Source organism: Hyla sarda, chromosome 5 (genome assembly GCF_029499605.1).
Source record: "Hyla sarda isolate aHylSar1 chromosome 5, aHylSar1.hap1, whole genome shotgun sequence".
In the NCBI taxonomy this organism is placed as follows: Eukaryota; Metazoa; Chordata; class Amphibia; order Anura; family Hylidae; genus Hyla; species Hyla sarda.
Genome location: NC_079193.1, coordinates 88,760,495 through 88,786,658, shown reverse-complemented (window position 1 = coordinate 88,786,658; position 26,164 = coordinate 88,760,495). Strand labels below are relative to the sequence as shown.

Below are 26,164 nucleotides of genomic sequence, written 5' to 3'. Positions count from 1 at the left end.
CAGAAAAGTGTGAAGAAGGCTGACTGAGGGGTCTTAGGGGGGGAAGGAGTATGGGAGGGAGGTCAGAAGAGTGTTAAGGAGGATGACAGGGGGCAGAAGAGTCTGGGGGACGTAGGGGTCTAAAGGAAGAGGGGAAAGATGGTTCTGAAATAGTACTAATGGGTCTGGGGGGACTTGGGTCTCATTCACACTGGAGACAGTCTGTCGGCAGAAATCCATTTGCAACAGAATCCCATTGTTTTCAATGGGATTCTGCTGCATTGTGCATCGTGCAAAATTGTTGCAGTGGAATGGACATCTGCCCATAGAATAAACATGTTCATTCTTTGGGCTGAATTCCACCGGACTGCATTACCATCTATGAGATCCAATGACTTTAGGGATAGGGGATAAGTTGTCTTTTTCTGCAGATGTCCTTTAATGTCCGCAGTGTGGATGAGTACAGGGGTGAGATTCTGCTAAACAGAAGAAACATGTGTGGCAGAGTTATATTCAGGAGGAACAGTGTCTGGCAGGGTTATAATGATTATTGTCTTTATACAGAGGATAAGCATGAGGAACCAATGATGTCCGGTGTCAGACTCTGCAAAAAAAAGATGTAACTGGAAGAAGCCCTGACGTCTGGACCAGATGAAGAAGAAAAGGAACAACAACAGAGAAGATGTCACGTGTGAGTCCTTATAGCATTATGTATTCTGCCTGACTGTCCCATCACTGCTGAGGTCAATTGTAATTTCTGCAGTGATGATGGATGAAACTATACACTGATCTGTGGCTCTCCAACTGTTATAAAACTACAAATCCCATCATGCCTGAAACTCTGCAGGCATTATGGGAGTCGTAGCTTTGCAACAGCTGGAGAGCCACTGATTTTAGACTATGCAGTCCATTTTATTTTGGTGGGGGTCTGACTGCTGGGACCCACACCTAAAAAAAAAAAGGGCTGCCCGAGCCTATTTTTGGATGCTACAGGCCATTACTGTAGCATGGTCTGTACTCAGTTGTGTAAAGTGAGCAGCAAAGAGGCCAGGCTAATGCCCTCTTCCATGTGGCTACTTATATAAATAGCCAAATGAGTTTGACCAGCTGGGAATGTTTTTCTACACTGTCTGAGACTGTGAGCTCTGACTGGTTAATGACCTGGGTGGGTGTACCCAATGTAACATTTTCAGTGCATATTGTATTTTATGCACAGATTTCCCTGCCGCCATATTTTGTCATTGGTCAACATTTTTGTGAAAAATCGGCAAGTAAAAAAAAATACACACCAAAACGCAGTGTGAACTGAGCCTAAGAATAGCAAGTGCATTGCACAACACAAAGCTATGAGAAAAAGATCTTCCAAAAGTATTACATGATTACATGGGGAATACAGGCATTTACTAAAACAAACAGGTCAGGATAGGCCACGGGCGTACTTTAAATATGCTTTCTTGTAATGTCAGATTTTAAAATATAAAGCAACACAAGGGGTATAAGCAAGGTAAATCTATAAAAAAATGTATCCAGTAAAATAAAACTTATCCTGTGGATAAGGAACCCCCACTCTCCCGTATAGCGCCCTGTTCTCATAAATGGCATGTCGACCACGGCACGAAGCTGTGGCTGACATGTTCCCTCCATGTATCTCTATGGGAGAGCCAGAGATACAGCATTTGCAATGGTTGGACTACTCCTTTAACAGATGCTATGCTCCTCCTCTTACTGGGCAGCTATGCTCCCCCTATAATCACCCAGTTCCAGCTGTGTGTGGGACGGAAGTCACTTCTGTATATGTAACCCTTGAGTTCCGTGGAGAAAGCAACTTTCACTCCACCCACATACACCAAGTGGCTGGTCACAAGGTCACAAGGCAGCATAGCGGGACAGGGACCAGGTTATTATCAATGAGAAAGAGATGCCCAGTATGAGGAGGAGCAGTGCGTCTGTTTATTCTTACCCTGCTAATGCCCCTTGTGAAATAAAATATTCATCCAGAGTGTCCCTTTAACATTCATTTTCAGCTTCATTGATAAATATTTAAAGGGGTACTCCCCTGGAAAACATTAATTATTTTTCTTAAATAAACTGGTGCCAGAAAGTTAAACAGATTTGCAAATTATTTCTATTTAACAATCTTAATCCTTCCAGTACTTATCAGCTGCTGTATGCTCCACATTAAGTTCTTTTCTTTTTGAATTCCCTTTCTGTCTGACCACAGTGCTCTTTGCTGACACCTCTGTCCATTTTAGAAACTGTCCAGAGCAGGATAGGTTTGCTATGAGGATTTTCTCCTGCTCTGGACAGTTCCTGACATGGACAGAGGTGTCTGCAGAGAGCACTGTGGTCAGACAGAAAGGAAATGCAAAAAGAAAAGAACTTCCTCTGGAACATACAGCAGCTGATAAGTACTGGAAGGGTTAAGATTTTTAAATAGAAGTAATTTACAAATCTGTTTAACTTTCTGGCACCAGTTGATTTAAAAAAAAATGTTCTCCAGTGGAGTACCCCTTTAATGACTAAGAGCAATTTAAAGGCATTGAGAAAACTATTACCCCTAGCTACCACTTTTATTGACAGTTCACACTACTCCACACACAGATATATTATCTGATGTAACATGCACCTTTCCATCTATGTATATTGTTTGCATATTAAAATATTCTTTAAAAGTTCATAAAGAAAACGTGATTGAAGAGCACTTACCTCTCGTGGTGATATGATTCTTCTGGGCCTTGGTGCTTCTTGTTGCAGCTGATATACTACAGATAATTGACAGAAAAATTACACAATGTTAAGCAATTTTTTTTAATGTTTTTTCCCCCAAGAGGATTTAACAAACATTTTTCAAAGACTTACATTGTGAGGACAAGTTCTAATAAGACATTGTTTGCCTCTAATATAATGCTTCAGCCATAGTTAAAAGAATAAAATACATCATTTTATCATATGTAATGCCTTATAGGAATCTTTCAGAATGATGCAGCATGCAATATTTAGAGATTGCCCTAAACATGACAAGAATAATCTAATTCTAAGGAAAAATAAACAATTGGAAAGTTTTTTTTTTTCTAAGTATAAGGAGCTGTTTTGCTTGATCCTATTCGTTTCTTAAAGGGTACGTAAACTTTCAAATACCTTCTGACGTGTCAGAGTCTTGATTGGTGGGGGTCTGGCTGCTGATACCTTCACGATAAATTGTAGCGATCATAAGGGTTTCAGCAGCTTGACCCCCACTGATCCCAACATTTGACTTTTTTCCCTATGACATGTCACAAAGGGGTACAAATGACTTCTATTTCTTTTTATAATTGTTTATTTACATTTTATCCCACATACAATAATGAATCACATCAAATATATAAAACACTATACAGAGTAAGAATTACAATTGCATACTATAACTCTAACCCATAGTAATAATTTAACAGTCGCCCAACCTACCCCTAGTGAACCCACCCGTTTTCGATATAACTTCCGTACCTTTCTTTTCTCCAAGAAAGATTTTATAAAAGCCTGATACACTTCTGTGTTTACCAATACTTAATTCCTTAATAATATTATTTGTGTGAATATTAAATAATTCTTTGTTTTGTGTTTTTACATAAGCATCATGTACCTGTAAATAGTGCAATATGTGCATTGTGCCCAATTAATATTTACTTTTCATTTGTCCATTTGAAAGAATTGTTCCATCAGCAAATAAATGCTCTACCTTATTTAAGCCTTTCTTTTCCCAAATAGTGTAATCTTTCATTTAAAAAAATTCAGTCAAATTAACATTATTCCGAAGTGGTGTCATAACAATACTACCCTTAAGTGACAATATAGATTTAAACTTGTGCCAAGCTTTATTTAAGTGAGTAAATTTAGGCAGTATTTGTGATAACCCGTCCATTTCTAAAACCTCTATTATGTTTTTGGATTTAATACCACATGTGTGTATGATGTGTGTGTATGGGTATGATGTGTATTTATATGATTTCTGTGAATGTATGATGATAGTATGTATAATGTGTTATGCAGTGGCGTAGCGGGGTAGGGGCCCCTAGCAGTGGCGTTGCTATGGGGGTCTGCTGCTGCTTGAGATCCCCCAAAACGGCATTGTGATTCTGTGGGCGTCAATCAGGTCAATGGCTGACTAGCAACATCTTGAGGGCCACAGTTTGGAGACCACTGTGTAGTGGTCTCTAAACTGTGGCCATCCAGATCTTGCAAAACTACAACTTCCAGCATGCCCAGACGGCTATGTGCTATCTGGGCATGTTGGGATTTGTGGTTTTGCAAGATCTGGAGGGCCACAGCTCCCAGCATGCACCGACAGCAAACGGCTGTCTGGGCATGCAGGGAGTTGTAGCTGTGCCTTCAGCTGTTGCATAACTACAATTCTCAGCATGCCCTTCGGCTGTTAGTGCATGCTGGAAGTTGTAGTTTTGCAACAGCTGGAGGTCTGTGCCCGCCCCCACGTGAATGTACAGGGTACATTCACATGGTCGGGTTTACAGTGAGTTTCCCGATGCGCGTTTGAGCTGCGGAAAATTTTCTGCCACAGCAAAAACTTCCAGCGGGAAATGTGTGAATGTACCCTAAAAACACTACACAGAATAAAGAGTAAAATACTTCATATACATACCCTTACACAGTTACCCCCGTCTGGTATGGCATTTTCCAAAACAGAGCCTCCAGTTGTTGCAAAACAACAACTCCCAGCATTGCCGGACAGCCATTGACTGTCCAGGCATGCTGGGAGTTTTGTAACAGTTGGAGGCACCCTGTTTGGGAAACCCTGCCATAGGGTATTTTTTTTGTGGCGGAGGCAAGTACAATGCTTCCATTTGGGTACGTCCCTATGTAAATCCCTAATTTAGGCCTCAAATGCACATTAGACATGTGCAATTCGGTTCGGCACGAATGTCTAATTTACCGAATTTTACAGTTTTCGGGCATTCGGACCGATCCGAATGCACGAAAACATATTTTGAACATTCCCGAATAGCCACGATAATACGAATAGCACAATAACGAATGCATTCGTTATTTACCGAGTGCATGCGGTAAATAACAAATGCATTCGTTATCCGTAAACGAATGTAAAGAATTCATTCTAAAAACAAAAATAATAAAAAGGATACAGATATGGTTTGATTTTTCGGACACATTCGGTATTCGGGTACATTCAGTAAATCTTTTTATTCTTTTTTGGACTTTAGCGATCCTAAAAAATTATGGAGATACCTTTTTTTATAAAAGTTTCGTAGGGTACCATAAAAAATCATAATAAAAAAGATACAGTAGTGATGGAAAAAATTGTATCTAACGAAATGTATCTCTTTTATTATGAAATGTTTATTAATTTTTAAACAGGGATCAATTTATGTTAAGGGGGTAAAGCACTAAAAATGTAGCCGACAATAATAAAAATGTAGTGTGTGCGTGTTTTTCACTTTTTTTGAATTTTTTTTAGGTAGTACTACTACTCCCAGCATGGAACGCACTCTTCCATGATGGGAGTAGTAGTTACCTGTACTAATTGACAGATCGCAGGGGTCCCTTGCGATCCTCCTGTATAATGTATAGATGCGGCAGCCGCTCTTCTATGGTCCCCTGCACTCACGTATATATACACATATTCATATTTCCCGCAGAGCTGTGATCGGCCAGATCATTCCAGCCAATCACAGCTCTCTGTGAGAAATAGGAATATGTGTATATATACGGCCGTGCAGGGGACCATAGAAGAGCGGCCGCCGCATCCATATATTATACAGGAGCATCACAGCGGGTGTCAGGAGTGATAACCGCAGTGATCTTTCCTTTACTACAAGTACTACTACTCCCAACATGGAGTACACTCTGCTCCATGCTGGGAGCTGTAGTACCTGCATTAATAGACAGATCGCAGCGGGTGTCAGAAGTTACACTCGCTGCGATATGTCTATTAATGCAGGTACTACAGCTCCCAGCATGGAGCAGAGTGTGCTCCATGTTGGGAGTATTAGTAGCTGCAGTAAGGGACAGATCCCAGCGGATGTCACTCCTCCTGACACCCGCTGCGATCGTCCTGATGTGAATGTCGGGATCAGCTGTTCTCAGGGCTACAGAGCCGGGAGAACAGCTGACGCTGAGCCGTAGGTATACATCGTATATCTACTGCCCAGCAAGAACTTACAGTGAGCCTGCAATGTGTATACAGTATACACATTGCTGGCTCACTTAACCCCTTGCTGAGCTGTGCGCTATGCGCAAGCCCAGAAAGGAAAGAGTTAACTTACACTGCTGGACAGTGTAGGTTAACCCTTTGGGCGGTATACACTATATACAGCTATCTATAGATAGCTGTATATAGTGTATACAGAAGACGAAGTCCGCTTACTTCCCTCGAGTACCGGGCAGGTCCGTGTAGCTTCGCCCCTAGTGATGATGTCATTAGGGGGTGGAGCTACAGAAGGGAACAAAGCTAGTTAATCTGAAGCTCTTTTCACATTGTCCGTTTTGTATAATGTGAACAGACCCTTCTGGCAGTGTCTACACAGACAGGGAGACTCCAGCTGTTGCTAAACTACAACTCCCAGCATGCCTTGACAGCCAAAGGCTGTCTGGGCATGCTGGGAGTTGTAGTTTTGCACCAATTGGTGGCTCCCAATTTCGGTAGACATTACATCATGGGTGCTCTCCCCAGCGGACAGCGACAAAAATGTCATAACCATTTTTTTGTGTTTTTTTTCTTCTCGTTTCAGATCCGTGTATGCAGAGGATTACTGCGGATTCGATGGATTACGGTGGATTTTTTTTTTCTTTTAATAAACTGGTTAACGAGGGCTGTGGGGGGAGTGTTTTTTTTTAATAAAATAATTTTTCCAATGTGTTGTGTTTTTTTTTTAATGAATTTTCAGGCTTAGTAGTGGAAGCTGTCTTATTCACTGAATCCATTACTAAGCCAGGGCTTAGTGCTAGCCCCAAAAACAGCTAGCGCTAACCCCCAATTTTTACCCCGGTACCCACCGCCAAAGGGGTGCCGGGAAGAGCCGGTACCCAACAGGCCCGTGGCGTCAAAAATGGCACTCCTGGGCCTAGGCGGTAAAAGATTGGCGTTATTTAGGCTGTGGAGGGCCAGTAACAATGGTCCTCGCCCACCCTGGTAACGTCAGGCTGTTGCTGTTTGGTTGGTATTGTGCTAAGAATTAAAATACGGGGAACCCTATGCGTTTTTTTATTTATTTATTTAAATAATAAAAAAACGTATAGGGTTCCCCATATTTTCATTCTCAGCACAATACCAACCAAACAGCAACAGCCTGACGTTACCAGGGTGGGTGAGGACCATTGTTACTGGCCCTCCCCAGCCTAACTAACGCCAGTCTGTTACCGCCTAGGCCCAGGAGCGCCATTTTTGACGCTCCGGGCCTGTTGGTACCAGCTCACAGCTACACAGACCTGCCCGGTACTCGAGGGAAGTAAGCGAACTTTGTCTTCTGTATACACTATATACACCTATCTATAGATAGCTGTATATAGTGTATACCGCCCAAAGGGTTAACCTACACTGTCCAGCAGTGTAAGTTAACTCTTCCCTTGCTGGGCTTGCGCATAGCGCACAGCTCAGCAAGGGGTTAAGTGAGCCAGCAATGTGTATACTGTATACACATTGCAGGCTCACTGTAAGTTCTTGCTGGGCAGTAGATATACGATGTATACCTACGGCTCAGCGTCAGCTGTTCTCCCGGCTCTGTAGCCCTGAGAACAGCTGATCCCGACATTCACATCAGGAGGATCGCAGAGGATGTCAGGAGGAGTGACATCTGCTGGGATCTGTCCCTTACTGCAGGTACTAATACTCCCAACATGGAGCACACTCTGCTCCATGCTGGGAGCTGTAGTACCTGCATTAATAGACAAATCACAGCGAGTGTAACTTCTGACACCCGCTGCGATCTGTCTATTAATGCAGGTACTACAGCTCCCAGCATGGAGCAGAGTGTACTCCATGTTGGGAGTAGTAGTACTTGTAGTAAAGGAAAGATCACTGCGGGTATCACTCCTGACACCCGCTGTGATGATCCTGTATAATGTATGGATGCGGCGGCCGCTCTTCTATGGTCCCCTGCACGGCCGTATATATACACATATTCCTATTTCTCACAGAGAGCTGTGATTGGCTGGGACCATCTGATCAATCACAGCTCTATCTATACATTTCGTTAGATACAATTTTTTCCATCACTACTGTATCTTTTTTATTATAATTTTTTTATGGTACCCTACGAAATTTTAATAAAAAGGGTATCTCCATAATTTTTTAGGATCGGTAAAGTCCAAAAAAGAATAAAAAGATTTACCGAATGTACCCGAATACCGAATGTATCCGAAAAAAAAAATCAACCCGAACACCCGAATATCGAATGTATCCGAAAAATCTAAACCGAAAATATTACCGAACTGAAAAATGTTTCAAAAACGAAAAAGCTAAACGAAACGAAAATTTTTCTAGTGCACAAGTCTAATGCACATGGCGCTCTCTCACACTGGAGCCCTGTAGTATTTCAAGGCAACAGTTTAGGGCCACATATGGGGTATTTCCGGAGAAATTGCATTACAAATTTTGGGGGGCTTTTTCTTCTTTTACTCTTACACTAATATTGGGGGGGCATTTTCTCCTATTACCTCTTGTAAAGATAAAAAATTTGGGGACACATCAGCATTTTAGCCACATGGTGCCAGGAACATGGAATCATAAATTATGATACAATATAAGCAATAAAGAACATGGGTCTAGAATGAACCTCTCTCACATACATACACCCATACATATCACAAACAAGACAAACAAACGGATAAACAAATAAAAAATAAAAATAAAAAAAGGGAGGGGTGGGGGGGTGTCAAAAGAATAAATGCAAATAGGTCAGGTGCAAAGAAAAGCATCCAGTATCCTAAAGAAAACTCCACCACCGGGCAAACAGTAACACAGCCCAATATCAAGGAACAGGGTCACGGAGACGGGGTCAGTGTGGCGGAATAGCAGAACAAAAGCATCAATCTGATCCCTTGAGTAAAGAACAGTCCGAAAAGTACGCTATTTGGCAAATAATTTTTTCACACAGCGTTCCTTAGGCCGATCTGCGTCCATTCTATTGACCTCCAAATAGACCTTCAGTTCCTCCACCACGTCGGCTATGGCCGGCATGGCAGATTTGATCCACTCCCAGAGAATCCCCCGTTTCGCCACTAACAAGATAACATGGAAGAAACGGGGCACATTACGTAAACCCACAGCTTCCACCTCATCAAGGTCGACAGAATGGAACAGAAGTGCCTGAGGGGATAGGGGGACCCGCACCACCAAGTGTTTAGCAATGTAGGAAATTACCTGCCCCCCAAAACTCCTGAGTCTTCGAGTAACCTCATATCCCATAATAAAAATCTGTGCCTTGGCTACCACATTTAGGACAGGACGTGATTCTATCAGGAAATGAAAAGGAAATTGGGAGATTAAAGCCTAAGTAAGCAAAATGCATGATTCTGAAATAAGTTTCCCTCCATCGTTCATTGATTACAGCCAGCCAAAATCTGGTCACTAATCTCAGAGTCATGCAATAGAGCCTCACACTTTGAGAAGATCTAATTTTTAGAAACCTTCAATAAACGAGCATTGAAACATCTATAGAGATTTGACCGAGAAACCCTCCTAGGTAGTGGGCCCACAATATCATCAAAGGCAGAGGGCGACACCTCCAAGGAAGGGTCTCGCAGATGAGACCTGCAAAAAATGAGCAACTGTGACACCTGAAGGAAGTGAGAGGGTGGCAAGGAAAAGGAAGACATGAGTTCCTGCGGAATCAGCCAACGCTTTTCAACAGCATGCATCAGTTGCCGAGCACCCGAAAGGCCCCGAAGGTGCCAGAGATCAAACAACCTATTTTCACGGCCCTGAGGGAATTCTGGGTGCCCCCAGAGTTCGGGGTGCACGGACAGCAGAAAAGGGAGCCCAAAGGCCTTGCGGAGGGCCTTCCAGCTCAAAATGGTGTCTCTAAGTACTAGGCCATGCTTTATATGGGCAGGAAAACAGGGGATGCGGGCATGGAGGCATGAGACCAAGGTCCAGGGGGAAAACAGATCCTCCTCAAAAGTGTAACACAAAAGGAGCGATAGCATGCAATCACCTCATTGCTGGTATTTATACGTCCAGTGGCACCGGAAGAACATTAGGCTGGAAGCGAAGCGCTCAGAGACAACGCCGGTCCTTTCACGCGTCTATGCGCGCTTCTTCCGCCTCTCAAAGTGAAGTTGGAGTAGAAGCTAGACCCATGAATCCAGTCAAGGGAAACCAATCCCACCATCGGCCTTCGACAATATCAGTTTTTGCAGCGCAATCCGGGGCCTCTTCCCCGCCCATATAAAGCGTGTAAAAGCCGAATTGAGCAAGGTGACATCTTTGTGCTTGATAAGAAGAGCTAGGGTCTGGAGCTGATAAAGGAGTCTGGGGAAGCTTATCATGAGATGAGATGACATGTTCCTAGAAAACAAATGGGCCCAGCAACACAGTTCATCTAACACGGTTTTGAACAAGGGTGGATAGTTCAGGGTATAGAGGGAGGAGGGCAATTTACCTATTTTGATCCCCAAATAAGTAATATGAGGTTTAATGAGATCATTGGATATCCCCATAGAGGACCAATGAGAGGCCTAGGGGTAAAATTTCGCTTTTGAGTTGATTCACTAAGTAACCTGAAAAGGAACCGAAATGGGTAAGAGTGGACATTAACCGGGCATAATGTGCACGTGGATCAGCCATGAAAATCAGGATATCATCCACGAAAAGGGTCAATTTGACCACCTTGCGCTGAATCTTTAGGCCCCAGAAAAGATAGGAATCGTTCAGATGTCTGGCCAGGTGTTCCAGAGCAATTTCAAATAACAGGGGAGACAGGGGGCAGCCCTGCCTCATCCCTTTGAAGAGGGGAAAGGGGGAGGACAATATGGCAGAAGTGTGAACTCGAGCCATTGGTGAAGAATAAAGTCCACCTAGGAAAGTGCGCAAACGACCAACAATTCCCATTCTGTCCAGCACCATCCCCAGCCAGTACCACCTGACATTATCAAAAGCCTTCTCGGCATCCAAGGCTGTTAAAATCAGGGTTTCTCCGGGCTGGGGACGGTGCTGCACCCTATCTAGGACTGTGAGAACCTTGCAGATATTAGCCACTGCGGAGCGGGTACGGACGAAGCCTACTTGCGAGGGACCAATCAGGGGGGTAGTTATTCACTCAGGCAGTCAGCCAACAATTTGGACACTAACTTGAGATCTTGGTTAATGAGGGAGATGGGCCGATAGGATTGTGGAAAGAGCTGGTCCTTACCAGGTTTCAACAAAAGTTTAATGGTGGCTGTTTTGGAGTGCAATGGCAAAGAACCTGAATGTAGAAGATGGTTGAAGTAAGCTGTCAGGGGAGTCACAATTTGCTCTGCCAGGACTTTATAAAATTTGCCAGAAAAGTAATCTGGACCAGGGACTTTAGCGTTATGGAGACGTTTCATGGCCTGTCGGACCTCAGATTCAGTAAAGTCTGCACTCAAGGCAGCACAATGGTCCGCTGACAGCTTAGGCAACCGCACAGAATCAAGAAACGCCCCACCCTCTGTCATGTTCACTGGGGAAGAAGAATACAAAGAGGCATAGAAATCTCTAAACAATGAATTAATAGTAGTAGGATTAGAGTGAAGGACACCCAACGCATCACGAAGTGCAGAAAAGTGTTGGGGAGATCTGCGACCCTTAGACAGGCGAAGAAGCAGGCGGCCAGACTTATTTCCGAAACAAAAAAGCTCAGCCCTAAAACGAGAGAAAGAAGCCGAGCACCTGCACTCCAACCACAGAACAAAAGTAGATTTCGCCTCTTTCCATGCCTGGCAAGCTGCCGCAGTTGGGCTAGAGTGTGTAATAGTGTGTATCTCAGGGCAAGCAGGGAAGGAGAGGTCAGGAGTCTATCCTGGACCAAGGAGAGTGACTGTAGGAGTAATGCGTGAATTCTCTGCTGTCCGGGTGCGTCAACCTCCAAGGATCACAAAGGCCAGAGGCCTCTACAAACTTAGCAAATGTGCTGTCACTAGGACAAGCGCGTGTCCTGTCCATTACGCCACCCCTCCTGTCTTCCAGAGACACCGCCACTGCATTCATACCGCCACCCACTATTTTGAGAGGGGATCACTAAGAAGCATCGCCTCTAACAAGTTATAGTGCACTTTGTTGTCCCCATTGGGAGCATAGCAACTATAAATACTATAGTCGCGACCCTCATAGGGTACCTGAAGCTGTACCCACTTCCCCTCACTATCAACCGCCTTGCTGAACCGCACCCCCAAAATTCTTATGGATAAGAATTAAGGTGCCTGCCTTACCATTAACCTCTGACGCTCCGATCATCTCCCCCACCCACAATTTAGACATACGAAGCATGCTGTCAGCTGACACATGTGTCTCCTGGAATAACGCTATATCTGGATGAAGACGCTTTAGGTGACAAAGAATCTGCTTCCACTTGTTAGGCGAACGCAATCCCTTTACATTCCAAGAAACCAGCTCCATCCATACAAAAAAAAGAGACCAGACCTAAAAAGAAGAGAAGGGAAAAAAAGGAAAAAGAAGAAAAAAAATAAATAAATAAACACAGACACCCACACCCACACTCACTCATTTTGGTATAAACGACTTAAAATCTAAAGAACACCATCCAGGTCAGAGATAGGACAGAGACCTCGAGGGTAACCAAAAGAAGAACAGAAGACACTAACAGGATAATACACCTGCGCCTAAAGAACACAAGAAGACGTGTTCAGCACTGTGTTAAGGACTTCCTTTTTTCTACCAGGCCCAGTTAACCTCCCCACCCGGCCAACTACATTGGTAAACAGAGGCAAGATATAAAAACTAATACCAAAAAGAACAGAAAACAGCGAACGATCACAGAGCTAGACAGGGACACCCCTCGCAAGGGAGAGTAGCGTATAACCCCCCCATAGATCAACATGAAGAATGTACATATTACAATACCTGACCTACTGGCAGATCTCAGGAACCCACCCAAATCGTTTACATGATCCCTTCATAAGAAATACTACAACAGCCCCCGAAAGCAATCAACAGGGTACAGGGGGAAAGAAAATTAAACTAAATATGAACTAGACATTTAAAACACCCCTGACCAACCACCACCCGCCCTCAGGATATAGTAGACATGGCGGGCCACTATTGATCTGAAATTTAGAGGCCATGAGGTAACTAAGTAGGCCAGGGACAGTCAGTAACGTATAGGCACAAAGGTATCATCATCGGACCCAGAGAGGGAAACCCCAGGAAAAGTTAAGTACACAGGAATGGGAGCCCTGTAGCAGCTGGAACATGGCTAAGGGTAGCTAAAGGTCCATGTACCCAAGTCCTCAAGAGATGTCACGGCTATCAGGTGGTGGGGAGCGTCCTGAAGATGGAAGGGATGATTCCCTCTGAGAGCATCCAGGACTCCTGTGGTGGCGGGCAGATCCGGGGGGCCACACAAGGCCACTTCAGCTGCCGAATGGCTGGAGAACACTGTGGAATAACCATCATCATAGAAGACACACAACACAGCAGGGTACTGCAATTGAAACTTCATCTTGTGCTGAAATAATTCTGTGCATATAGCGCTGAACACCCTGCGACGGCGTGCCACAGGTGCTGAAAAATCTTCAAAGAGCATAACTCAGCTGCCCTGGAGGGTGAGGGAAGATGACCCTCTCCGAAAGGCCCGCAAGAGTTCCTGACGGTCATTGTGGTCCAATAACTTCAAAATAACATGGCGTGATTGATTTTGTTACAAAGAAGGCAAGTTAGAATTCCTAGACCCCGTGTCCCAGCCGATCCTGTGAACCCTCTCCACTCTGCAGTAATGATCTAAACCTAAGGCTCCAATAGTTCCACTTAACAGAGGCGTTGCAGGTCTGGCACCTTTACCCATGCTGAGAGGCCTACAATGTGAAGGCCATTCTGCTTGGAGCAGTTTTCTAGATTGTCAATTTTAGCCCACAGGCTGGCATTTTCTTGCTGGAGATCAAATACCAATGCTGAAACCTCGGAATGATCTTGTGACAGCGAGGTGACATCACATTGCAGCGCATCTACCGCAGTGTTGGTCAATGCAAGGTCAGACTGCAGCTTATTAAAAGATGCTTGAAGTGTCACCTCCAGTGTTTTCTGTAAACTGGGTGCAATTCGTGCCATAACTTCAGCTGCCAGGCTTTTAAAATCAAAGAAGGGCTGAGGCTGCATAGTAGAGTGGTCAGTCTCTGTAATTGATGGAGCTGCAGGCAGTGATGACATGGAGGAGGGGGAGGAGGACTCAAGGTCTGCAGAGATTTCTCGGCCGCCATTAAAGGTAAGAAGCCTTTGCGAGTGCTGCACTGGGAGGATTGTTTATGGCCACTGCGGAGCAATTAGAGCTCCATACAGAGGTGGGGCAGCTGCCGGAGGTGCAGGGAGCCCACTGTGAGCTTCAGGGCGGTACTTGTGGGTATGTTCTGCCATTCAGAGGCCAGGAGGCACGAGAGCCGTCTTAGCTGAGCATGGCGGCGCCGGAATCGGAAGTCCGTAGTATTATTTTCTGTGTGTGGTAGTGTTTACCAACCGCACTGAATGATGTTGGTGCGCTGAAGTTGGTGTCAGGAAGGAAGATGGACTGCCAGTGTGTGTAAGTTTTATCTGCAGAGTTAGCAGTGGGTGATTGGCTGTATTATATTCAGAGGGTGCAGTGTCTTGCAGTTTAATATTCAGTGGGTGCAGTGTCTGGCAATATTATATTCAGAGGGTGCACTATCTGACAGTATTATATTCAGAGGGCGTAGTGTTTGGCTGTATTATATTCAGAGGGTGCAGTGTCTGGTAATATTACATTCAGCGGGTACAGAGTCTGGCAGTATTATATTCAGAGAGTGCAGTGTGTTGCCGTATTATATTCAGAGGGTGCAGTGGGTGGCAGTTCTCACTTGTTAATTTACTTAGGTTGTAAAACATAGATAATTGTATAATTATTTTTTCAACGCTATATATTGTACACTACAGTGACATTTAAAAAAACAAATGTAAGTATTACTTACAAATGCTCTTCATACGTCCATAGAAAATGCCTATGTGTGGTGCAAATAAGAATGGGTGGAGCAATTTGGTATGGGTTGGGTACATTGCCAAGGGTGTGGCATACCTTGTGGGGGAGGAGTTCAAGGGCCTCCTCAGTAGGTCTCGCAGGGGGGCCCCCAAATTTATTGTTACCCCACTGGTTAGGGTAGATAATTTTTTTTTTTTTTACTTAAGTGTTTTCTATCTCAGATTAGTTCATTAAAACATTTTATCTAATCTTTAAACCATTTAATGGATATGAATAGGAGCTGCAGTCAAAAAATAAAGCACAACAGGAAGGATGATCATTTTAACCAGCGCAATGAGATCTGCCATTGACAATGGCAGTTTCAGCCATGTTTTAACCCTCTTTTGTGTATTTTTAATAGTTGGATTTAGATTCAAATAGACATAATCCATAATCTGGGAGGAAATTTTTATCCCCAGATAGTCTAAATGTTAACCCCTGCCTAGAACTCTCAATTCTCCATTAGAGAGATGCAACTCTTTCTCCTGAGGGAAGACTAGATTTTTACCAATTAATTTTGAACTCTGAAATCCTTCCGAATTCTGTTATTTTTTCTATAATGTTATCTATATCTTTATCAGGATTATTTAAAAAAATGCAGCACATCATCTGCATAGAGAAGGATTTTATTGGACAAGCCCAAGGGGCCAAAGCCCTCAAACTGAACATGTTCCCTTATCCATACAAAGGTTGAACAAAAAGCAAAAACAACACTGGTCATAGGGAGCAGCCCTGTCTAGTAACTCGACATAGAGAGAGTGCATCAGTGTAGGACCCATTGATACCTTCCATAAGAACTCACACTCCACCTTGTCAAATGCTTTTTCGGCATCTTAAGACAGGATAGAGCAGGAGTCTCCCCCACCCCACTGAATTACATTACAGGTGTTATGAATATTTTTTAAAACACTTTTACCCGGTAAAAAAACACTTTGAGCTACATTAATAACTTCCTTCAGAGGGTGCCTGAAGCGAAGGGCGAGAAGCTTAGAGAATAATTTAACTTCAATATTTGATAGGGATCGACCGATTATCGGTATGGCCGATATTATCGGCCGATAATCACGATTTTGGGCATTATCGGTATCGGCAATTACCTTGCCGATAAGCCGATAATGCCCCGCCCCCGCACCGCCTCCAACGCACCGCGACCGCCCCCCCCCCCCGACCCACCGCACCACGTCGCACCCCCGCCGTAGTGGTGGGCGGTATACCGGTATGGATTTTTGCCCATACCGCTATACCGGTCGGGCCCCTCCCCCACCCTCCGAGTCAATAAAAAAAATTCAACTTACCCGTAATGGGGGTGGTCCGGGCCATCTATCCTTCCTGTAGTGTCTGGCGGCATTCCGGGTGGAGGGTGAACCGGTCTGGGCTGTCCTTCTCCGGGGGTCATCTTCTCCACTCCGGGCAGGCTCCGGCCTAAGACGCTGCATAGATGCCGCTACGCCGAGACGTCAGGTGCGTCGCTGCGCACGGGCGTCACTGTGCAGCAGCGTCTATGCAGTGTACTAGGCCGTAGCCTGCCCGGAGTGGAGAAGATGACCCCCGGAGAAGAAGGACAGCCTGGACCGGTTCACCCTCCACCCAAATGCCGCCGGACACTACAGGAAGGATGGCTGGCCCGGACCACCCTGACAGGTAGGGGGAGAGAAGCGGGTGGTGGCGGCGGCGGCCTATGGCACCGCAAAAGCCACTGCAGTGCATTGATTTAAAGCGCCCGCTTTAAATCAATGATCTGCAGCAGTGTCGCGGGGGGATTAATAGCCGGTAACTTATACCGCAATAACGGTATAAGTTATCGGCTATCGGCCCTAACCTCCACCGATTATCGGTATCGGCCCTAAAAAAACTATATTGGTCGATCCCTAGTATTTAACAACGAAATTGGACAATATGATTTGCATTCAGTAGGGTCTTTGTTTTTCTTATACATTAAAATAATAATAGCCTCTCTTATGGAGGGAGGCAGAGAGACCCTCATGCAGGTTTCATTCATGAACTCCGTTAGTATGGGAAGATGAACTGTGCCCAGGCGTCTATAATTTCCAGGTGCAGAGTATCCGGAAAAGGACCTGAGTGATTGTTCCAACTCCCCCTGAGTGATTCTCTCCTCTAAGAAATTGATTCTGTGCTAAATTTAGGGAGACTATTAAATTACTTCTATTAAAAAATCTTAATCCTTCCAGTAGTTATCAGCTGCTGTATGCTACAGAGGAAGTTCTTTTATTTTTTAATTTCATTTCTGTCTGTCCACAATGCTCTCTGCTGTCACCTCTGTCCATGTCAGGAATTGTCCAGAGCAGGATAGGTTTGCTATGGGGATTTGCTCCTACTCTGGACAGTTCCTGACACGGACAGAGGTGTCAGCAGAGAGCACTGTGGTCAGACTGAAAAGAAATGAACTTCCTCTGTTCCTCTGTAGTATACAGCAGCTGATAAATACTGGAAAGATTAAGATTTTTAAATAGAAGTAATTTACAAATCTACAATGAAAAAGAGGTAGCGTGCACTCACCGCGGGTAAACAGCTGCAGGCCCAAGGTCCGGGATCACCACGGCATAGACGAAGACGGTAAGGGGCGCTCAGAGGCTACGCCAGCTGTTTCGGACGTAGGAACGTCCTTCTTCCGGCCTCCTGGAGGCCGGAAGAAGCACGTTCCTACGTCCGAAACAGCCGGCGTAGCCTCTGAGCGCCCCTTACCGTCTTCGTCTATGCCGTGGTGATCTCGGACCTTGGGCCTGCAGCTGTTTACCCGCGGTGAGTGCACGCTACCTCTTTTTCATTGTATTATTGGATACTTTATCTAGTGTTTGCACCCCGCAGGTGCTGCTTTGTAATTTATCGGGTCCGGAGGCTGCCAGTGTATACCAGCGGTATCGTATATCTGCACGTTTAGCTGCACGGTGTGCTCTCTCCTCCTTCAGTGGTTTTAGGCTAATTTACAAATCTGTTTAACTTTCTGGCACCAGCTGATTAAAAAAAAAAATATTTAACTGGAGTACCCCTATAAGTACATTTTAACAGACTGCTTACTAAAAATCCTTTGAACACTTCAATTAGAACTCAGTGAAGTTGTCACTTATTTACCCCTCTGCCAAGTGTCTCCAGGGAAAGTTTTGGATCCGCAGATTAGTTGAGCATCATTATGGTCAACTATAGTGATATAGTGGAAGATCAAGGTCAGATGTTATATCTTATAAGATTTGCTAGAAATCAGACAACTGACTTTTTTAATTCACGTTACATCTATTTATTTTCCAATTTTCTTTGGATGGGATCTATATTTTGCAATAGATATGATATATGGCTGTGATATGGACATAAAATACAGTCATCAAAATGAGCTTTAGAGTTAGAAACGAAGTTGAATAATATCAGGATATTTTATAGAGTCTGCTGGATTGGTCGACATACCGTATTTATCTAGATTATTTCATTACCACACGTTAATTATAATTGTTGCATTTTACTCTGGATTCTTCCAAATTATAGTGTACAGTTTCAGAAATAATATGAAGGCAAACATATATTTAGCATAAATCATGTGAGCCAAAAGCAGTGGTGCACAATATGTTTAGAGTCAGTGACTTATTGGCAGATAATACTACTTTACAGAGCAACTAAAACATGTGGACATATTGGTGGGAATTTACTTAGACATTTTATATGCCAGGCATAAGTAAAATCCCTCTGGCTATAAATCTATTAATAGACAAACATCTCTTAACCCCTTAAGGACCAGGCCATTTTACACCTTAAGGACCAGAGCGTTTTTTGCAATTCTGACCACTGTCACTTTAAACATTAATAACTCTGGAATGCTTTTAGTTATCATTCTGATTCTGAGACAGTTTTTTCATGACATATTCTACTTTAACTTAGTGGTAACATTTTTTGGTAACTTGCATCCTTTCTTGGTGAAAAATCCCAACATTTTATGAAAAAAATGAAAATTTTGCATTTTTCTAACTTTGAAGCTCTCTGCTTGTAAGGAAAATGGATATTAAAAATAAAACATTTTTGGGTTCACATATACAATATGTCTACTTTATGTTTGCCTCATAAAATGTATGAGTTTTTACTTTTGGAAGACACCAGAGGGCTTCAAAGTTCAGCAGCAATTTGGAAATTTTTCACAAAATTTTCAAACTCGCTATTTTTCATGGACCAGTTCAGGTTTGAAGTGGATTTGAAGGGTCTTCATATTAGAAATACCCCATAAATGACCCCATTATAAAAACTACACCCCCCAAAGTATTCAAAATGACATTCAATAAGTGTATTAACCCTTTAGGTGTTTCACAGGAATAGCAGAAAAATGAAGGAGAAAATTCACAATCTTAATTTTTTACACTCGCATGTTCTTGTAGACCCAATTTTTGCAAGGGGTAAAAAGGAGAAAATTTTTACTTGTATTTGAAACCCAATTTCTCTCGAGTAAGCACATACCTCATATGTCTATGTTAATTGTTCGGCGGGCGCAGTAGAGGGCTCAGAAGGGAAGGAGCGACAAATGGTTTTTGGGGGGCATGTCACCTTTAGGAAGCCCCTATGGTGCCAGGACAGCAAAAAAAAAAAACACATGGCATACCATTTTGGAAACTAGACCCCTTGGGGAACGTAACAAGGGGTAAAGTGAACCTTAATACCCCACAGGTGATTCACGACTTTTGCATATGTAAAAAAAATAAATAAAAATGTTTTACCTAAAATGCTTGGTTTCCCAAAATTTTTACATTTTTAAAAAGGGTAATAGCAGAAAATACCCCCCAAAATTTGAAGCCCAATTTCTCCCGATTCAGAAAACACCCCATATGGGGGTGAGAAGTGCTCTGCTGGCGCACTACAGGTCTCAGAAGAGAAGGAGTCACATTTGGCTTTTTGAAAGCAAATTTTGCTCTGGGGGCATGCCGCATTTAGGAAGCCCCTATGGTGCCAGAACAGCAAAAAAAAAAAACACATGGCATACCATTTTGGAAACTAGACCCCTCGTGGAACGTAACAAGGGGTAATGTGAACCTTAATACCCTACAGGTGTTTCACGACTTTTGCATATGTAAAAAAAAAAACATATTTTTTTACCTAAAATGCTTGGTTTCCCAAAATTTTTACATTTTTTAAAAGGGTAATAGCAGAAAATACCCCCCAAAATTTGAAGCTCAATTTCTCCCGATTCAGAAAACACCCCATATGGGGGTGAGAAGTGCTCTGCTGGCGCACTACAGGTCTCATAAGAGGAGGAGTCACATTTGGCTTTTTGAAAGCAAATTTTGCTCTGGGGGCATGCCGCATTTAGGAAGCCCCTATGGTGCCAGGACAGCAAAAAAAAAACACATGGCATACTATTTTGGAAACTAGACCCCTCGGGGAACGTAACAAGGGGTAATGTGAACCTTAATACCTCACAGGTGATTCACAACTTTTGCATATATAAAAAAAATAATAATATTTTTTACCTAAAATATTGGTTTCCCAAACATTTTAGATTTTTTAAAAGGGTAATAGCAGAAAATACCCCCCATAATTTGTAACACAATTTCTCCCGAGTACGGCGATACCCCATATGTGACCCTAAACTGTTGCCTTGAAATACGACAGGGCTCCAAAGTGAGAGCGCCATGCGCATTTGAGGCCTAAATTAGGGACTTGCATAGGGGTGGACATAGGGGTATTCTACGCCAGTGATTCCCAAACAGGGTGCCTCCAGCTGTTGTAAAAGTCCCAGCATGCCTGGACAGTCAGTGGCTGTCTGGTAATACTGGGAGTAGTTGTTTTGCAACAGCTGGAGGCTCCGTTTTGGAAACAGTGGCGTACCAGACGTTTTTCATTTTTATTGGGGAGGGGGGCTGTGTAGGGGAATGTGTATATGTAGTGTTTTTTACTTTTTATTTTATTTTGTGGTAGTGTAGTGTCTTTAGGGTACAGTCGCACGGGCGGGGGGTTCACAGTAGTTTCTTGCTGGCAGTTTGAGCAGCGGCAGAAAATTTGCCACAGCTCAAACTTGCAGCCGGATACTTACTGTAATCCTCCGCCCATGTGAGTGTACCCTGTACGTTCACATTGGGGGGGGGGGGGGAACATCCAGCTGTTGCAAAACTACAACTCCCAGCATGTAGGGTCTATCAGTGCATGCTGGGAGTTGTAGTTTTGCAACAGCTGCAGGCTCCGTTTTGGAAACGGTGGCGTACCAGACGTTTTTCATTTTTATTGGGGAGGGGGGCTGTGTAGGGGTATGTGGATATGTAGTGTTTTTTACTTTTTATTTTATTTTGTGTTAGTGTAGTGTTTTTAGGGTACAGTTCACAGTAGTTTCTCGCTGGCAGTTTGAGCAGCGGCAGAAAATTTGCCACAGCTCAAACTTGCAGCCGGATACTTACTGTAATCCTCCGCCCATGTGAGTGTACCCTGTACATTCACATTGGGGGGGACATCCAGCTGTTGCAAAACTACAACTCCCAGCATGTACGGTCTATCAGTGCATGCTGGGAGTTGTAGTTTTGCAACAGCTGGAGGCACACTGGTTGTGAAACACCGAGTTTGGCAACAAACTCAGTGTTTTGCAACCAGTGTGCCTTCAGCTGTTGCAAAAGCTACAACCCCCAGAATGTACGGACAGCGGAAGGGAATGCTGGGTGTTGTAGTTATGCAACAGCGGGAGGCATACTACTTTGGCTGGGGATGCTGGGGATTGTAGTTATGCAACAGCTGGAGACACACTGGTTTGCTACTTAACTCAGTGTGCCTTCAGCTGTTGCAAAACTACAACTCTCAGCAGTCACCGACAGCCAACGGGCATGCTGGGAGTTGTAGTTATGCAACCAGCAGATGCACCACTACAACTCCCAGCAAGCACTTTAGCTGTTTGTGCAAGCTGGGAGTTGTAGTTACACAACAGCTGAAGGTACACTTTTCCATAGAAAGAATGTGCCTCCAGCTGTTGCAAAACCATAAGTCCCAGCATGCCCATAAGGGAATGCTGGGAGTTGTGGTGGTCTGCCTCCTCCTGTTGCATAACTACAGCTCCCAGCATGCCCTTTTTGCATGCTGTCACTCACCTCCTGCTGCTTGATCGACGCTGCAGGTCAGTCCCGCCGTCGCCGCCGTCGTCGCTCCTGGGGCCCCGATCCCAACATTAACGCCGGGGATCGGGGTCCCCAGCACCAGGGGTGCACGTCCCGCACCCGCTCACGTCCTCCGGAAGAGGGGCGGAGCGGGTGCGGGAGTGACACCCGCAGCAGACGCCCTGATTGGTCGGCCGGGAATCCGGCCGACGAATCAGGGCGATCGTGAGGTGGCACCAGTGCCACCTCACCCCTGCAGGCTCTGGCTGTTCGGGGCCGTCTCTGACGGCCCCGATCAGCCAGTAATTCCGGGTCACCGGGTCACTGGAGACCCGATTGACCCGGAATCGCCGCAGATCGCTGGACTGAATTGTCCAGCGATCTGCGGCCATCGCCGACATGGGGGGGCATAATGACCCCCCTGGGCGATATGCCGCGAGGCCTGCTGAACGATTATCCCCAAAGGATAGGGGATAAGATGCCTGATCGCGGGGGTCCCGCCGCTGGGTATCCCCGTGATCTTGCACTCCGCACCCAATTAAAATCAGTCCCCGGAGCGTGTTCATGGGGTCGGAGCTGTGATGTCACAACGCCCTGTCCACGTGATTGACAGTAATCAGACCTGGAGCGAACACACTCTGGGGACTGATTTTAATGGGGTGCGGCGTGCAAGATCACGGGGGTCCCCAGCGGCGGGACCCCCACGATCAGGGATCTTATCCCCTATCCTTTGGATAGGGGATAAGATGTCTGAGCGCCGGAGTACCCTTTTAAAGGGGTATTCCAGTATTTTTTATATTTGACTATGTTACAGGGGCTGTAAAGTTAGTGTAGTTCATAATATATTGTCATACCTGTGTGTGATGGTTTCCTCACAATTCTTCTGTGATTTTCACCTCACTATTTATTTTTACCAGCATACAAAATGACTGTTGTCTCGGATTTTTCCCAGCTTGCAATGCGGCCGAGACCTGACTCACTAGTCAGCTGATGACAGGGAGCCTGTCTGCTTCAATGGGTGGAGGGATCGCTTGGTGGGAGAGAGATCAATCTGCAACAAATGCAACAGCTATAGGCACCCTGATTGAAAACCACAGGTCTTTTGTTTCAATGGGTGGGGTGGCTGATGTGTGAGAGGGAGTAAAATGGAATTGTGGGATTTGTAGTCAAAAAAAGGAAAGTCAAACAGGAAATACAAGTTCACAAAAAGCTAGCCACAGTGTTATGGTAATCTCATGACATAGCCATTTAGCCCCAAGACACGTGCAGATCCTACCTAAGCATGTCCATTACTGCCTGCCAGGTACGTACTAAAATCACCTTATGGTGGACACCCCCTTAAATAAAACAGGCACTGCAACAGCTGCCCATTTATTATGTTCTGAAATCTGCGTCAGCAAATTTTAGGTGTGATTTATGCCTACGTGCAGGAGAAAGTCTTGAGAAATGGGTCGCACAGATGTGACCACCCCCACTTTTCAGCATAGCCATGCCCACTTTATGACCCTCTGGCAAGCTTGGCATAAACAGTTGGAAAACGGGGTTTGAGCAAAAATTTGCTGCTATTTGCTGCTTAGTGCCAGGTGCAGACGCAGATGATAATCTTAATGGGTTTTGGCATGTGGTCACTTGCTGCCGTCACTATTTCACTGAGCTGCCATTTCCTGCGTGTCAGCACATCTACAGGAAGTGTTGGGCAGCAGGGCATAATCAGAACATTTTTGTTTATATTTTGGGGCCTACGCTCTAACATGATAATGAGCTTTGCAGAAGATAACCCCATGTGGAGCTTACATTGGAGTCATCCACTAGAATTGATTTGCAGACTATTTGACCTTTTTCATGATAAATCCTGCATGTTCAATAGAAACTAAGTTTACAATGCAATGTATATGCCTGTAAACACAAACTAATTAAAAATATAGTGCATAATCAACATGACATAATACATAGTCCATCAGACCTAGTGTTAATACAATCATGTACCTAATAAATGTAGCGAAAATCCACCTATATAAGTGTGTATAATAAGAGTTCTGACCTCCGATATCCAACTGTCCGGTCACCTTCACTTACCACTATATCCGGAACGTCATTACCGGAAGCATGCGGCCTGTGTTTGTACACAAACACTCTGCGAAGAAGCGGATGGCCGCTCGCGATCGCGACGGGCCGCCGCTATGCGCCCGCATAAACAGCAGACAAGTCACATGATCACAATCACATGACCGCATAGTCAGCAGGCAAGTCACATGATCGCAACCACATGACCGCTCGCTCCAGCGGTCACATGATATGTCAAATAGACATAAACTGAAAATATAGACCTGACTACAGGACCCAATGAATAAATAAAGTAATTTGGGACATGAAATTACTTTATTTATTCATTGGGTCCTGTAGTCAGGTCTATATTTTCAGTTTATGTCTATTTGACATATCATGTGACTGCTGGAGCAAGCGGTCATGTGGTTGCAATCATGTGACTTGCCTGCTGACTATGCGGTCATGTGATTGTGATCATGTGACTTGTCTGCTGTTTATGCGGGCGCATAGCGGCGGCCCGTCGCGATCGCGAGCGGCCATCCGCTTCTGCGCAGAGTGTTTGTGTACAAACACAGGCCGCATGCTTCCGGTAATGACGTTCCGGATATAGTGGTAAGTGAAGGTGACCGGACAGTTGGATATCGGAGGTCAGAACTCTTATTATACACACTTATATAGGTGGATTTTCACTACATTTATTAGGTACATGATTGTATTAACACTAGGTCTGATGGACTATGTATTATGTCATGTTGATTATGCACTATATTATTAATTAGTTTGTGTTTACATGGGTGGCCACACCCCCTGAAGGATATGATGTCATCATGTGATACCATATAAATACTGTTTTGTTACACTTGATCATTATGCTTGATAAAGATCCGGATTGTGGATCGAAACGTTGCATCTCACTGATGGGTGAATAAATCATTTTCTTGGATTATAATCCCTGGAGTGTCGCTTCTTCCTTGTATTCCTCTCTATACGATTTGATGCTCATTGTGGGCGATCCATGTTCACACAGCCAAAAATGTGGCAATCCCTGTTCACGCAGCCAAAAATGTGGCAATCCATGTTCACACAGCCAAAAATGTCTGCCAGAAAATATGAACGGATATTCTGCACATTTGTTTTATTTGGCGGCACTAGGGCCGCTCTGAAATGCACCATCTGCATAGACAGCAATGCATTTCCAAGTCGAATCTGCAGAAACACTGAACAGGTTCAATGTTTCTGCGGATGCCGGAAGCAGGATTTTTCTGCCACGGAAATGCCGTATGCACAGTGCAACAGATTCCTATTGAAATCAACGGGACTCTGCTGCAGCGGTATTTCCAGGCGTAATATTCCGGTGGAATTCTGCTTGGAAATTCTGCCGTGTAAACATGGCCTTAGGGGGTAGTGAGATCAACAACAGAACTCTTGCCCCCTGTTGTTTTATTCCACACTTAGTTGAACCATCCTAACTTTTGTGTGTGACTTAGTATGAACATATATTGGCCCTGATTTTTTATCGGTTTATGCGCCTAAATTTTTGTCGCACCATCTATGCGACTAATTCTGCACCCAAATTTTACACCGCACAACCAACACTTTTGAAAAAACTCGGAGTGTTTTTTTATTACAAGAAAATGGGCGTGGTTAACAAAACAAAGCAGAAAAAAGCAGAAACTACTCGGAGTAATTCTTAAAATCACTCCTGAAAAAGCATGGGTTTGGCTCACAGAATAACCGATACCCAAGAGGATGTGTAAAAACTACCAAAAGCAAGTGATTTTGGCAAAGGCACAGCTTAACAAGGTGGGGAGTGCTAATTGCTAATTTTCTTTTTTTTTTTTTTTTCATTGTTTTACAGTTCTACACAAGGATTTTTAGAATATGCAATGCATTTTAAACTTTAAG

The 26,164-nt window shown here is 44.2% G+C and overlaps 1 protein-coding gene across 3 annotated transcripts in view; it reads right to left on the bottom strand.

Moving 5' to 3' along the window:
- The window catches only part of CHN2 (chimerin 2), a 397,849-nt gene that overhangs the window by 206,944 nt on the left and 164,741 nt on the right, over positions 1-26,164 (bottom strand). For all 3 annotated transcript variants that reach the window (XM_056519888.1, XM_056519889.1, XM_056519890.1), the window contains one exon: positions 2,686-2,741. In XM_056519888.1, the coding sequence (XP_056375863.1) occupies positions 2,686-2,741 (56 nt within the window). The remainder of the gene's footprint in view (positions 1-2,685; positions 2,742-26,164) is intronic.